Raw genomic sequence first — 15524 nt, 5'->3', positions numbered from 1 at the left:
TAACAACAGGTTAAACAGGGTTAACTAGCAGGGCAGGTCCAAAATGCTTGCTCAGGCTCTAAACCTGTCTGACTACCCCCTTGGTAGTATTCCTATCATTTACGCACTCACTTCAAAGCAATCCCAAGGCGTGCAAGCTCATTCGAGTAAACACGGTTCAGGAGTTGTTGTTCAATCCAAGCCTCACCCCTCCCCCCTTTGGTTGCTCTACATCTTTCCATTAACTGTAGGTTAATGTGACATGGGTGATGCTTACTTTTATATTTCCAAAGGGTGGCTGGGTTATCTCCAAAATGTCTCCAAAACTGTCAGTAGTTTACAGGAACTATTCAAGCCTGAAATCACAATCAGGACATGCTTACATGTTAGACAAGACTTTCATCACAAGCTTGTCCAGGCATTCCAATTAGTCTCACGGGTTCCTTTCCTGATCTGTTCCGAGCATGCACCACAAGAGGCCCATAATCCCATTAACCTTGTAGTCGTATCCTCCTTTAGCTGTCCTATCTCTAGTTAAGTAGACACTTTCTGTGTACTGTTCTTCATGATTCAGCTTGAGCAACAAATGTAACAGTTGAAACTGAGCTGAAATGGCTACTGAATCATTATTTTCAAAAAGTTCCAAATAATTATTATATATAGTTCTCTTTTTTTCCTTGCTCTGGGAAAATAATCATGTTACAAAAGTTAACAAACAAGCATAACTTGTTTATGAAAGTAACTAGTAACTATATAGCTAGATACTTAGTTACCTTTTAAAAAGTGACTGTAACTGTAACTCAATTACATGGAATAAAAGTAACTAGTAACTAGTATCTAGTTACTTTTCTGAAATAACTATCCCAACTCTGCCCATAACATGGCCTAGTTCATCCATACACCTTCCTTTTTAATTTTTTGAACAGCCTTTTACCTTCCATCCGAGCCCCCACCTCCCTCCCCTTTTGGAGCTTGCCTGATACAGTCAACCTCAATTCAAAAACTATGTTAAATGGCGGGAAACTTACTTGTTGACTACTTGCACAATGGATGCTCTGGAAGGTAAGGAGTTGGTGACGTGTGTAAAACATGTGAAAATTTGGTACACATAGCTTCAACCATTGGCGAGCTACAACACACTAAATACGTAAAACTGGCGCTTCTCGATACTTTTAAATAGGCAATAAGACCGGTTTTCCCAGAGTGACCATGTCAAGTAGGTCCTAAACATAGCTAAGGTGTACTTCATGACCTCATTAATAATCTACCTCATTATAGTGACCATGTCAAGTAGGTCCCAAACATAGCTAAGGTGTACTTCATGACCTCATTAATAAGACCACCTCATTATAGTGACCATGTCAAGTAGGCCCTAAACATAGCTAAGGTGTGCTTCATAACTTCATTAATAAGACCACATCATTATAGTGACCATGTCAAGTAGGTCCCAAACATAACCAAGGTCTACTTAACAACCTTATTAGTAAGACCACCTCTTTATAGTGACAAATTTAAGAACACTTCACTATTGAAGCCAAATGCACCTATAAAATAATCAGTTTTATTATACCAGCTTTTTCTCAAAGAAGGCTGTCTAAATCTTTAAATTCAAATTCTGAGTGTACAGAAAGCATCCCTCTCTAGGCCTTAATCAAATGTGCTCAAAATTTTGTGCAAAAATGTTTCAGGAATTTCCCAAAATTTTCGCTTATTGTTCTCTCCAGTGTTCCCATTATGCTTGTATTATGTTCCTAGGTTTTTCTGACGATTATCTTGGAACATTTTAATCAGTGAATGCTCTATTAGAGTATTTCACTATAAAGTGACTGTTCTATTAGAGAGTGTCAATTTAAGGAGCTATGTACAATGCGTTTGAGTGTTCTATTGCAGTTTGAAATTCTGCTGACTGCTCTATTAGGTAGTATCAATCTATTTTCATGGAATGGAGCTCCACAGTTTGAAATATCCACCTCCTGTAATATGCTAGCATTATGCTACAGCCTATCATGCTGGCATATTTGACACAGGCCTATCTGACACTCAGTGGTGACTGTCTACCAACATGTTTAGGAATGTGTTAAATTATAAGAGCCATAACAGCTGGGATCTCAAACTTCAAATGTCCAATAACAGTCACCTATAGTGTTCCATACTCTAATAGAACAGTCACTTATTTGTAAGTGTTCATAAACTTCTCTAATAGAACAGTCGCATATTTGTAAGTGTCCACAAACTACTCTCATAAAATGATAGAGCTGTGAACAACTGAAGAAGTTTTTTGAGAAGTACTAAAGTAGTTCAAGGTGTGTTGATATAATCAGGTCAGAAGACCTGTAATGTGCATATATACTATCAGAAACACACACTGGGTAAGAAGTAGGCATCCATACAAGTCAAGAGTGTAGCCTTTAGAACTTTGTGTGATATCAAAGATGGAGGCAAAGAAATTACTAGTGTTGTTAATTAATTTGTAATGTCATTATTACACAAAGCAATTGACATACAGTGAAACTTCTCTTGATAATGCATTTTACAGTCCAGGGGATGCTCCATAGCGACCCCACCCCCCACTAAATTGCATAGCACTAACTGATAGCAATAACAATATTACTGGTATTTAAGTCAGTTATTTTAGTATAACATGCAATTCTTAGTTATGGACATTTCTGAGGTACGGATGGTAGTATGTACCAGACTTTCCGGATAGTTAGCAACCAAGTGATAGCTAGTAGAATAAACAAGCAACTAAACAGGTAAACAGCAACATTTAGGCTTCCTCCTTGGGTTTTCATCTAAACTTCATTACAGTCAATAAACTACAAGTCACATGACTAATTTGGGCTGTCCAGACAACAGAGGTGCTGGGTGCAGATAAGAGAGGTTCTGGAGGAATGTGTTAGTGTATAGTACAGACAAAGTACTAATCTTCTGTTACTCTATAACAAGTTATTAATATACATGAAAATATTTTATAAAACACTGAAGAGTTACCAGCTGATGATCACATGTTACTAGAGGATTTGGTAGTCACAACTGGTCTGGGATATTTTCTGAATTTTTAATGTCACCATTCTGACTACTCCTTGTATCGACAGGTTTGGTCCCCAGTGGGATAATACTTGATATAAACTGATGAATGGAACATCATGTCTTCTTCACTGGAGTATAGTAGCATTGTTGATGGTGTGGTCGGCCATTTAGTTGTCATATGGTCTTGTCAGTATCACATGACATAGTTTATCATCATGTGATCATCTGGTGAGGAGATACACATGACTACTGAAGTAATGTAGTACAATGGTGGACAAGTAATGAAGAAAACATTTTTCATACAGTATGGTAGCTACTGCACAGTATTTTAGGGATCATGGAGGTTTGGACTTTCTCACAAAATAATCAGAAACCAGCCTCACAATACCTGCATGGTACATACCTTGGCTGTTTAATGTCACTTTAACCCAACAGAGGTGCCTTTTGGCATACCACAGTATGTACAATGCACAAATCATGGATTTACTCCTTTGTGTCCCATTTCTATTACAGTAACATTTATTAAATAATACACAAACCATAGTACAATACATTAATACAGTCCACCCGAAGCGGTGGGGTAAGCAGCAGGGAGGGGTGTGGTGAGGATAGTTGTGTTTGAATTTTGACACATCAATGCACTGCTAGAATGAGGAAAAGAAGGCTTCATTTCTATTTGCTGAAAGCTCAAGGTATCAGACATAGCTTTTTGTTACCCATGCTATTCTACGAGTTGAACAACATTGGGCTAAGATGAGAACTAGTTTTAGACTATGGTATGCATAGTATGCTTTGAACTTTGGTCATTAATCAGGTATTTAAAATCCAATAGATACCAGCAGGGAGGGATCTAAACACTTGTGTTTTCGTCACGTGCGTCACATGTTTTGCTGGATTCCAGCCACAACAGCCATCAGAAATCATCGCTAGAGTGTGAAGAAAACATTGCTGGATAATAGAGATGATTGTATTCATCTAGGAAGCCTACCAGCGAGTTGTTTTAACACTAATTCAATCAGGAAACCACCATTATTGGCAGTGACCAGTGCTGCACGAGCCATAGCCTAAATTGGTTATTGCCCAAATCCACGGTATCTTTGCTATTTTAGAGACTTTCGGAATTGCACATATTATTGTGCCATTCCTCAGGTCTCTAAAATAGCAAAGATACCTGGATTTGTGCAATAACCTACACCTATAGTTCATTCACCAATCATTTCCTGTTCCCGAATATGGAACACATCCCCATTATGAAGTTGCCACTCTGCACAAAGTAACCACTCTACAAGCAAGCTTACTTGTCTAGGCCTTTAGTAAACTCAGCAATTAACAATTCAATAGCACTGATTAAAACATTAAACTCGCATCACCAAAATTCTCTGTGATATCTCTAGGATTAGTCTGTTGATTGTAACCGAACATAACCAGAACGTAAAAGCTGCTGACTCATAATTGAATGTTTTAGGCATGTATATGTATGTCCAGTGGCTGCACTCATATTGGCTTGGGTGACTGATTGCCCTGTGCAGGCTATCAGCCTGATACCATGTGTCTTGATACTTTACCTGTAGATGATCCAATAATCTCCCAGGAGTGGCTATCAAAATGTTAACACCTTTACACAACTTCTCTGCCTCCGTCTTACGATTAGCTCCACCCATCACAATTCCCAGTGTGTGGTGATGATACTTCAGTAGTTCCTTAGCCACTCCATATGTCTGTAGTGACAGCTCTCTAGTTGGTGAAATCACCACCACCCCAGTGTCTATATATCAAGACACATAAAGTGTGTAATGCAACACAAAAAGCTGGTATGACAGGCTAGTGTGTTTATTCAAGGTAACCAACAACATTTTTACACAAATATACGTTCACTGTTCAAGAGACTGACTTTACAATGGATAGTTTGCTCAGGATTCAACACAAAATTACCTCATGTCCCATCCCTCCCCCTCAAACTTATTATCCTCCTCCAAACCAACAAAACCACATTGTGGCTGGTTATGATGGACAAGCTAAATCATGTCCATACAATGTATACAATAGATTGTAGCCTACACAACTGACCATTTCGTGGGAGAAATTTCAACTTGTACATCAGCTCTACAGCTGGTATGAGAAAAGCTAATGTTTTTCCACTTCCAGTCCTTGCTGCTCCCATTAAGTCCCTAACAATACAATCAGAATATGATGTTGTGTGGCAGTCAAGTATATTGCACAAAAACTACATGTGGGTACCTGGTGTTAACCGGGGAAGCAAATACCAACTGTCCCACAAACAATGGATGAATGTTCAGGTGTCGACACCTTCTCCTGTGGGATGTGGTAAAACCTCCTAGTCCTGCCACAGGAGGATTTGCCTGTGCCGACTCGTAGCACTTGAGTAGCACACACTGCACAGGTGTCCCAGTGCTGGTCTACTGGGTAGACCTTAGTGTGCTAGTATGGTAGCAGAAGGCTTTGCTTTGCTTGCTTTATGCGAGTGTGTGTGTGTGTGTGTGTGTCACTATGAAGGGATGGGAAACAGTGTGAAGCCAATGAAATTGTACAAAAATAATGTCACTTGACAGTCATCATTCTTGCACTTCTGTTGAGGATATTTACCACCAGAAATTAGCACAAACAGCTATTTTAACAGCTATCACATGGAATGTGCGGTTCATAGAGGGCCCAATGGCTACTAGTTTTAGAGGTAAAGATTGATTAGATTGTACGAGCTGATGAAGCTTGGTGTATCAGTGAGACCTGAACTACCCCCCCCCCTCCAGAGAATACACTAACACATGTACATGAGCCCTATTTTTACTGCATTACCATGACAACATAAACCATAAATGTACTTCACATGTGTGCACATGCACGTATGTGTACATTAACATAATATCACATGTGATACACACAATGTAACACAATGTAGTTAGACTGGCAGTTTGTTACATGTAGGTATTTAGGCACTGTTGTCAAATTTCCCATAATTTTACATCACACAGTACAGCTGTATATATATATACATACTTTCCATCAAGCAGTGGTCTAATGCTCTTATGTTGTATTTCCATCATGTCAGTAAAGCCCATGTCAGTGACAGCATTCAGTGTCTTCTCAGACACTACTTCTGACAGGGAAGCAAACTTCTTGTCCATACCCAGCTCACCACCTTTCATCATCTCCTCCAGACTGGTACAGGCTCCAGTCTCATCACCTGTCAACAACAAAAAGGAACACACACTCATCTGATATTAACATACATCACATGTCCTTATGTTGGCAACAGAAATGTCACAATGGTGAAATAGTACCAGCTAAACTCTGCTGGCCATTTTTTTAATGTTTGATTGTGACTTGACAACATAATTACTGAACAAGTGGACCATTTACAGTCTACTATTACAGGACTAGTGTATTCTCATAGTTTGTAGTCAGGAGCGTAGCTACACCCGGGCCTGCACGGGCACGGGCCCGGGCAATCATTACTGGTGTATGGGTAGCAAGCCTGATGGCAGCATCACCCGCCTGGGCGCCCGTAATTAATACACACCAAAAATACGTACTCACAATCTTCTTGGAACGCCTTGTAATAAAAAATCGCGTGTACTTGAGTTTGTCAAGTTTCCTCCTTCAATTTAATAATTTTCTATGTAATGCCCAGCATCATGTGATAACATTTTAAGATTTGAACGCGGGTCGAGAGTCAAACATGTGCTCAGTAGACAACACTACTCAGATATAAAGTAGTTAGATGGTAATGGTGTAGACTGATGAAAGACGGACAAAAGCCAATTCCCAATCAGTTGTGATGTCTGCAAGGGTATATATCTTACTGGAGGCAGGACTCAAGAGGATCCCGCGCAGTATTGTCTAAAGCTTGTTATGCAAAAGCGCTCAGTGTGTACAAGTCGAGTCCTCAGTGCAAGTAGAGAAGACAGAAGAGTGAAAAAGGAATCAATGCTGGGGCTGGAGTTGTCACTGATGAAGTATTATGATGCTTAGCTATAAAGCACTGTATCAGGCAGACAGAGGAGTGAAAAAGAAGTTAGGGGCTAAGTTAGTCCATCGTTGTTTAGTTTTAGCTTCTATATTATTCATGCAGTAATATCTTAGTATAATAAGCTGCACAAACAGCAGTGTATCATAGTAGCTAGCTAGGTACAGTACATGTATATCAGTAGTGCACTTTTAAACAGTTTTTCGAAAGCAAATGTGTAATAAAGAGTCCACAGAGATGGGCTTGCATTTCTTGCTAAATAGTTTGCATGGGGACAGTCAGACCTTGTGCCTGGGCAATCTTGAAAGCTAGCTACACCCCTGTTTGTAGTCAAATTAGACTTGTAGTATACATGTTAACTGAACATGTAGTATGTACTAGTAGAATAAAAACTTGTATGATACACAGGCCACGCTGACATAAAATTTGTGACCACAACCCAACTTCTTTACATAATTTGTTTTTGAGATACATAAATAGTGAAGGAAGACACAGATTAGAATATCTAATATACTGATGGATTCCCATCTTCATGGAGAGTACGAATATCTTTGTTTTGTTTCTGTACCATGAAGCACACATGAGTAATGTGTGTTTGTTTATATTGTAGTAAAATAGTCACCCATGGGCATATGTATTTAGGCAAAAAATTGTACCTCAATGAATGCCCCAGTTCATGGTGAATAGAATGACACAAGTCCCAACTGTATAGTCCATTGCACTCGAGTTTTATGATTGATTAAATAAGTGCCTGTAATGTTTTTTCGTATAGGCACTGTACACTTATGGTTGTCTATCGCTATAGTAACTCCGAAAGCCCTTTCCAGATAAGGCTGCTTTAACACCCATTAGCTTTTCCCTCTAGACAGCTAGAAAGTCATAAAATGAAGTTTGATTGAAATGCAAACAAGTTGGGTTTTCATTCAGCGGGTCACATTTTCTAAAATTATTTCCTCAGTTCTACTGACAGTAAGGAATCACACAGGGAGACATGAACTCTCATAACACACTTACATACCAGTTTGTAAGTCTTCACTAACAACTGTTGATTCTGGTGGTTCAGCTGCTTCTAACATTTCTGGTTCACTGTGTTTCTTTTCTGTAACAAACAAACACACACATAGTAAAGAAGGATACAGTGTTATGGAGAAGAGTTACACACTATCAGTACAGGGAAATTTAATACTTCTTGTAATTTCATATAAAAAGTGTAGTGTGGTTGTGTCATTATTCCTCTTGTATCTACTTATATCCACATGGCTGTATCTTAAAATCATTAAGTTTAATATGTGGTGTATGTAAAATCAGTAACCATTTTATTTGCAATCCAAGCCTACAGGTAGGGACAATCACTACTGGTGTCCGGGCAATGAGCCAGCGCCTATTGGCATTAATGCCCAGTGTCACGTGATCACATTCTGAAATTTGAACAGTCAGGAGTCAAACATACAGTTGATAACAGATTTCTTGTGAATGCAATGCAACGATTCTTGTAAGTGATTGGTTGCACATGTGAGTTATTTCTTTACAACTGCGCTCCTGGTAATAACACAACTAGCTTACTCGCTGCCTTAGATCATTAGGCAACACCAGGGGCATCTGAGCTACACATTTAACCTGTGTGTAAGCATTCATATGAATCATGTTTGCAAATCATGAACACAAATTACTCAGTTGTATTTCACAAGCAACCCAAAATTGCTGCAAGTTCAAAACCGCTGACTGGACAACAGTAGTGGATAATAAAGTAATTACTTTATTAATGAAAAAAACAGACAAAAGCCAATTCGCACCGTCACCTTCCAGCCAAATAGGGCAGGAGGAGCTTGTCTTGGGTCCATCATACTAGAGGTGAACTTGAGGATCATCTGTTTTATTCAAGCTTTTTCAATGAAGTAGCGTATTGCCTCGAATTACGGCCGGTCTGATTAAACACCTCGTCCCATTTAGTCACCAGGGGTATACAGCATCATAACAAAACTAAATGCCAGGTCTCGAATAAATGTCTAGTGCAGTCATTATTTTTTAACAATTCCGGGCGGTGTTACAAGGGAGTGACACACAGGCACTTCTGTAGGTAGATCTGTGATCGCAGTCAAAGTCAAAGGTCAAGGCCACCAAATCCGTGCAAAGTCAACAGTTAAGGGAAAATATTTCCAGCGCACAATCAAAAAGCATTGAAATATCGTAGCTAAGTCACCAGTCAAAGGTCGAAAAAGGCTTAGTCGCAGGTCAAAGCAAAAATTTGACCACCGTCGCAGATCTACCTACAGCGCACACCCATGTGACACCCCCTTGTGTTATAAACAATGAATCGAAGTAAAGAACATTTTATAGAGTTCCTTCTTAAATCTGTGAAATATGCTGAGGGAAACATCAAGGAGAGTACAACACCAAGGTATGAAGTTGACTTGTGAATGCTGATCAGTTAAATAAATGCCGGTCTCTTATAGTCACCGGTCTTGATTAGTAGCTGGCGTAAAAACTTGCTCGAAAGAAATAAACGCTCAGGCCATAATTCAAGACAATCCGGTATGTATAAACAGTTGTATGCAAATACAAGAGTGAAAAAACAAAAGAGAAGTCAGTACTAGGCTTGGAGCTGTCACAATCAGTCTGTCATTGTTTGGCCTCTGTATTACTCATAAAGTGAAATAAGCTGCACAAACAGCTAGCTAGGTACATGTATGCATTTTAAAAGCTTTCAAAAGCAAATGTGTTATAGAGTCTGGCTCACATTTCTACTAAATAGTTTGTATGGAGACAGTACTAGTCAGACCTTGTGCCCAATGCATTTCTTCTACCTTGTTTAATCATATGTGCATTCAATTCATGCTTCTAAATGCGCAATACTCACAAAATTAATTCTACTGATTTGTGTTTGTGGGAACCAACAAACAATGAATTACTAGTGTCAATATTTTTACTGGGAAAAAAAGGGTGAATAAACATCAATGGTGTAATCAATTAAAATAAGGCGCTTCCCTCGGATTCTGCAGGTAATACACTTGCTTCTTTTGTGGCGGAGTGAACCATTGGAATCCACCTCTTTTACAGATTGTCTCGATCTCTTAAGACCTCTTCTCTTTGAATATATCGTATCCATCACAACACGTTGTCAATTATGGGCACTATTTGGAGTAATTCATGACACTTGTACACGTGCGCAATTTCTGGTCAGCCACACCCATCTTTTGTCTTACAAGAGAAATGGCTTCTTAGTCTGGCGCGGCCGCCCCTTCGCATAAAGAGGGGCGGCCGCGCCAGACTAATGGCTTCTGGTGATGATCTTCAAGGTCTAGTTCTGAAGGGAGTTATCAGACTACGAAATCGTCAGGAACTGGGACGAGGGGCTTATGGGAGAGTTTACGCTGTCAAATATTGTAGAACGATATGTGCCGCCAAAGAAATCCACTCCATTCTGGTCGAAGAGGTGGGAGACGTGGAAATGAGACGAACAGTGGAATCGTTTATGAGGGAGTGTCGTCAATGCAGTACATTACGTCATCCAAACGTCATACAATTCCTAGGTGTTTATTATCCCTCTGTGGGGGCGGGTGGTGTACAGGGAAGGATGCGGCTACCAGTAATGGTTATGGAGATGATGGTGGATAGCTTGACCTCAATGGTAGATAAACATGAGAAGATTCCTGTCCATATAAAATTTTCAATTGTCCATGATGTCTCCCTTGGACTGTGCCACCTTCATAATCATGACCCTCCCATCGTCCATCGAGATCTCTCCCCCAATAATGTCTTATTGACGGTACATCATGTGGCAAAGATCAGTGATCTTGGAGTGGCCAAGGTGATAAAAGCTGATAGTAGAAAGACAATGACTAAAGCTCCAGGAACTGTTGACTTCATGCCACCCGAAACACTAGCAAAAAGACCAGAGTATGGCCCTCCCATGGATGTGTTTTCTTTTGCTGGAATAGTCCTTCACACATTTACACAACAGTGGCCTACTCCATCTGACAACACTGTGTTTGACCCCAAGACCAGAAGAAAGGTGGCTTTGTTGGAAGTTGAGCGTCGTCAGCAGTACCTGGACAAAATGAGAGGAGAGGCTGAAGTATTGAGGCCACTGGTGGAGGAGTGTCTGGACGATGATCCTGCTGTGAGGCCGACCATAACAGCTGTCTGTGAGAGGATCCAAGTGAGCAAGGATGTTTACATGGAGGAGTCCCCACAAGATGTTTTCACTCTACACCAACAAGTGGAGCAGCAGAAGACTGAGAATGATCAGTTGAGAAGAGAAAATGATCAGATGAAGACAGAGAATGAGCAGCAGAAAGCTGAAATCAGCCAACTGAAGGTTGATATCAACCAGTTTAAATCTGAGAATGACCAGTTGAAACAACAGTCGGTGAGTGTTATTTGTTTTGTTATCATTACTATATATTATGGTAATGTTATCTTAGTCCTCCACAAGGAGTGCACCAACACAACAAGTAGCCAGTCAACTTAACAGAGTAACTTTAGGAGGACCAACAACAAAGACATCAAAATTGAAAATAGTAAGTCACTAATGTTAGTACATACTCTATGGGAAATGTCATGTGTGGAGGATAAAGTTTATACTCATGTTAACCCATAACCGTTCAATACTACACTTAAATACTGTAATTTACCAATATCAACTGATCATGGTATAATACAGAGTAATATGGTCACCTGTCTAACCCACTATAACCAGCTATAACCAATTAGCCAACTTTAAAATTTCTAAACATTTTGCTTATTACCTGCCACCTATTGGGGTGAAATTTGTGTTGACTAGATTACTGACATCAAAAAGTGTTACCAAAGAATGGTAACAACTTATAGTTAGGCTTGCGCCAATTATGCCAGCATAATTTCGAGCATATTAGGCTAGCAAAAGTTCAAGCATTATGCCAGCACAATAGAACAATTTTCAAGAATTTTAATTAAAATTCGCTATGCGCACATCAAAATATTGTACAACACGAACACATTGCACATCATTACTGCATTTCATATCAAAAAAACCTTACAGTGCTATTAGTTTTACTATTTCTTGACTGATTATTGACACTCTATGGTGATGTGATCAAGATACTCTAATTCAGCAGTCAGGAAATGCATATATGTGACTGGATTTCACATAACAAGGCTTCCACACACACAAAATCAAACTTACGATTTTACCAGAAATGGATTGCTGGTCTAATACACTATCATATTTCACACTGTACTTCCTTCAGCACTGGCAAGTCTGGTTTCTGTAGCAGCTTTCTTCTGACCCTGTCAAAGCCACGAGTGTGAGATTGGCACCATTTAATGGCCATGGCTTTGTGATAATGGTGTGTAGTGAGCTGGGACTTCACAGAGAGCTCGCCAATAGTGTTCTCAGTCAATTTGGAGTAATTTGAGGGCCATGGAGGGCCATGGAGAGCCCAAACTTGGCCTCTGGATTCCAATCGTCTTCTTACTCCATTTTATACCCGTATATTAAGACCACCGTCCACCCTCACCCTCCCACCCTTATTACTACCATCTGTGATATTATTACCCGCTCGAAAAAAGCTGCTCAAAACAGGGCAAATTTTGGGTATCAGAAATGTATACACCCACTCAGTGATAGCTAGTGAACAGATGAACAATTGGTGCAAATTTTGTTTGCACAGCTGTAGGCACTGGGAAGTTATTACACAATGATTCCTTAAAATCGCCATATCTCCTAACAAAGCTTTGTGCGTCGAAGCCTTGTTTTGTCAAATTCAGTCACATATACTCTAATAAAACAGTCAGCTCTAGAGCATAATCTAGAGTTTGAGAGCATAATAGGCTGGATTTTTGAGCACTGCTTAAAAGTATAATAGGCTATTTTCAAAGCATAATTGGCTCAAGCCTACTTGTAGTGTTTATAATAGAATTTACCAGCTATATATGTAAGTGATAGATATTGTACGTTATTTAGCTACTTACAAATATTATTATCCACTCAGGAGGCACCTCCATTAATGCCAGCACTTACCAGTGGCAGGTACCACATAAAATGGACTCAGCTGGCCAATCTTCCTGCTCCAATGTATTATGCATATGTCACAGTACAAGACAAGACGGTCTATGTGGCTGGTGGGGATAATCTAGTTGGTGATGCTATACATCAAGTATATGTCTATGACGTCAACACTGACCATTGGGATCAGTTACCTCTCTCAGGTCACTTATATGGTGTTCTTCACATCATTGGTGGAAAGTTAGCTATTATTGGTGGATGTCTGTCTGCTACTGATAAGATCACTAATAAAGTTTCTACATTTGATCAAACTAGTCAAACTTGGACATCTCATTATCCTGACCTTCTCTCAGTTAGGTCCAAACCAGGGGTGGTTACTCACCTGGAGCATGTTATTGTTGCTGGGGGAGTCAAGTATGTTAACAACACACTAGTAGTACAAGATGATATTGAAGTCCTCAACTGGATGGATAATTCTCATTGGCAGAAAGTGTCCATTAATCTTCCTGTGCCGATGGCTACCTTCACACCCATTATTACTGATGATCATTTACTCATAGTGGGTTACACTGCTGCTAACAAGGGACGTTACAAGAATGCCTACAAGATACCTGTTGATAATATCACAAGATCAGGTGACCAACAGCAAACCAGTGACACACCCACCAAATGGATTACAATGACTGATGCCACTAACTGGCATACATCTCTGGTCTCCAGCTCATCCCCACCAGTGGTAGTTGGTGGAAGTAATCAAAGTGGTACAACATCAGATATTAAGATTTATGATCACACTAGCAAATCATGGAAGAACATTGCATCATTATCATCAGCTAGATCAAGAGTAGCTATAGCAGCAGTCAACAACAATGCCATTATAGTTATTGGAGGATATACTAAAGGAGGGAGTGTGGATAATGCTAACTCATCCAGTCTTACTACAGTGGAACTGGGACAAGCTCAACTAATACACTAACTAGTAAAGTTGTTACTATACTTTATATTATACATACACTACTAAGTGTACACTGAATATTTGTTGGTATAAAAATTTATTATTATATCACACTAATTAATAGTTTAAATAGTTGTACAAGAAGTATGGATCAAGTCACCACTGGGTCTGGTCTACATACAGAGCTGGTTTTAATGTCAAGTTCTTACTATATAGCTCCTGTATTAACAGACTTCACCTTCTCACATGATCCCTAGTGGGATAACACTTATAATTACAGGTTTATATATATACACAAATGACACTACCACACATTCATACTGTATAATTATATAGCATAATTTGGAAACAGAAAAGTAATTATATAATAGCCTTAAATCTATTATGCCGGCATGATTTTGAGAATAATAGATGATGAAAATAATAATCAATGTTCTTCATTCTGATAAACATAGTGAGAATGGTAATAGTGACAAACTCAACAATAAAATATGTGAAGAAGTTATACTATAATTATTATAATAAGTATTGTACACACAAAGCAAATTATTGTGTGATATAACTCTAGCTAGTAACAATTTGTGTAATAAACAATGTAAACTGTGAGTATTATTTGGGTGAACAATTTCCTGAAAATATTTGGATTTGTATGTAGGAGTGAAAACATTTAATTTGGTATTCCATCATTGTTGAAGGACTATAAACATTGCTCAGTGATGTTGATGTAGCACATATCATTGTAGTGTAACTACACTGTGTACTGTTTATGTACACAACCAGTCTTAGTTGTCACCTCTTTATTAAGACCACCTCATTACAGTTACCATGTTAAGTAGCTAAGGTGTACTTCATGACCTCATTATAGTTGCCATGACTACATCATTTTTGAGGATACACTTTTAGTACAGTAACTTGTCCTCACTATTATTACCATCATAGTACATGATATTTATCTGACATGTTATCAGACTATTGGAAATTCAAGTTTCTCTGAGTGTATAGAAAATATGTGACCCAGTCTCCGAAAAGGGGTCTTATAGCCTTTCCAAATTGTCAAGTTTGACAAATCATAACTCCTCATGTTTTTAAATTATCACCTTCATATTACACCAAGCCATAGTGCTATGTTAGGAGTCTAATGGGACCAAATTTCAGGGTGATACCACATCCACAAGTCAAGTTATGGATTGTCAAGTACATGCAATTGAAAAGGCTATAACACTCCTTTTCGTAGACCGGGTCACATATACCATATCCAGTGACTTAGTTACTAGTGTAAAATGAATAAATACAATCTTCAACCTGGAACTTTTTTCAAGTGTCCAATGATAGTCACCTATTTGTGTGCAGTGCTCTAATAGAACAGTCACTTATTTGTAAATGTTCACAAACTACTCTAATAGAACAGTCACTTATTTGTAAGTGTTCACAAACTACTTTAATAGAACAGTCTACTCTGATAGGGCTGTGACTACTGTGTATAGTTATATATAAACAATTGAAATTTTTGAGAGGTTCCAATGTATATAGTTCAAGGTGTGTTGGTATAATCAGGTCGGAAGACCTGTATGTACATATCTACTATCAGA

The 15524-nt window shown here is 38.9% G+C and overlaps 2 protein-coding genes and 1 pseudogene across 2 annotated transcripts; 2 read left to right on the top strand and 1 right to left on the bottom strand.

The window, feature by feature from the left end:
• Window positions 1-15524, top strand: part of LOC136259295 (uncharacterized) — a 107947-nt pseudogene that overhangs the window by 5463 nt on the left and 86960 nt on the right.
• LOC136258838 (ATP-dependent RNA helicase DDX18-like) lies at window positions 2882-10147 on the bottom strand. The gene is made up of 6 exons (XM_066052190.1): window positions 10007-10147; window positions 8013-8093; window positions 6025-6211; window positions 5077-5177; window positions 4575-4774; window positions 2882-3234 (listed from the first exon to the last, which is right to left on the bottom strand). The coding sequence occupies exons 1-6, from the start codon at window positions 10098-10100 to the stop codon at window positions 3223-3225; spliced, it is 675 nt and encodes a 224-aa protein (XP_065908262.1). The 5' UTR covers window positions 10101-10147; the 3' UTR covers window positions 2882-3222.
• LOC136258815 (uncharacterized) lies at window positions 10257-14013 on the top strand. The gene is made up of 3 exons (XM_066052162.1): window positions 10257-11363; window positions 11419-11514; window positions 12967-14013. Exons 1-3 carry the CDS (start codon window positions 10266-10268, stop codon window positions 13954-13956), a joined length of 2184 nt encoding a protein of 727 aa, XP_065908234.1. The 5' UTR covers window positions 10257-10265; the 3' UTR covers window positions 13957-14013.

The sequence above is a fragment of the Dysidea avara genome, chromosome 6 (genome assembly GCF_963678975.1).
Source record: "Dysidea avara chromosome 6, odDysAvar1.4, whole genome shotgun sequence".
Lineage (NCBI taxonomy): Eukaryota > Metazoa > Porifera > Demospongiae > Dictyoceratida > Dysideidae > Dysidea > Dysidea avara.
The sequence above is the reverse complement of the archived record's forward strand: the minus strand, read 5'-3'. Positions and strand labels throughout refer to the sequence as shown.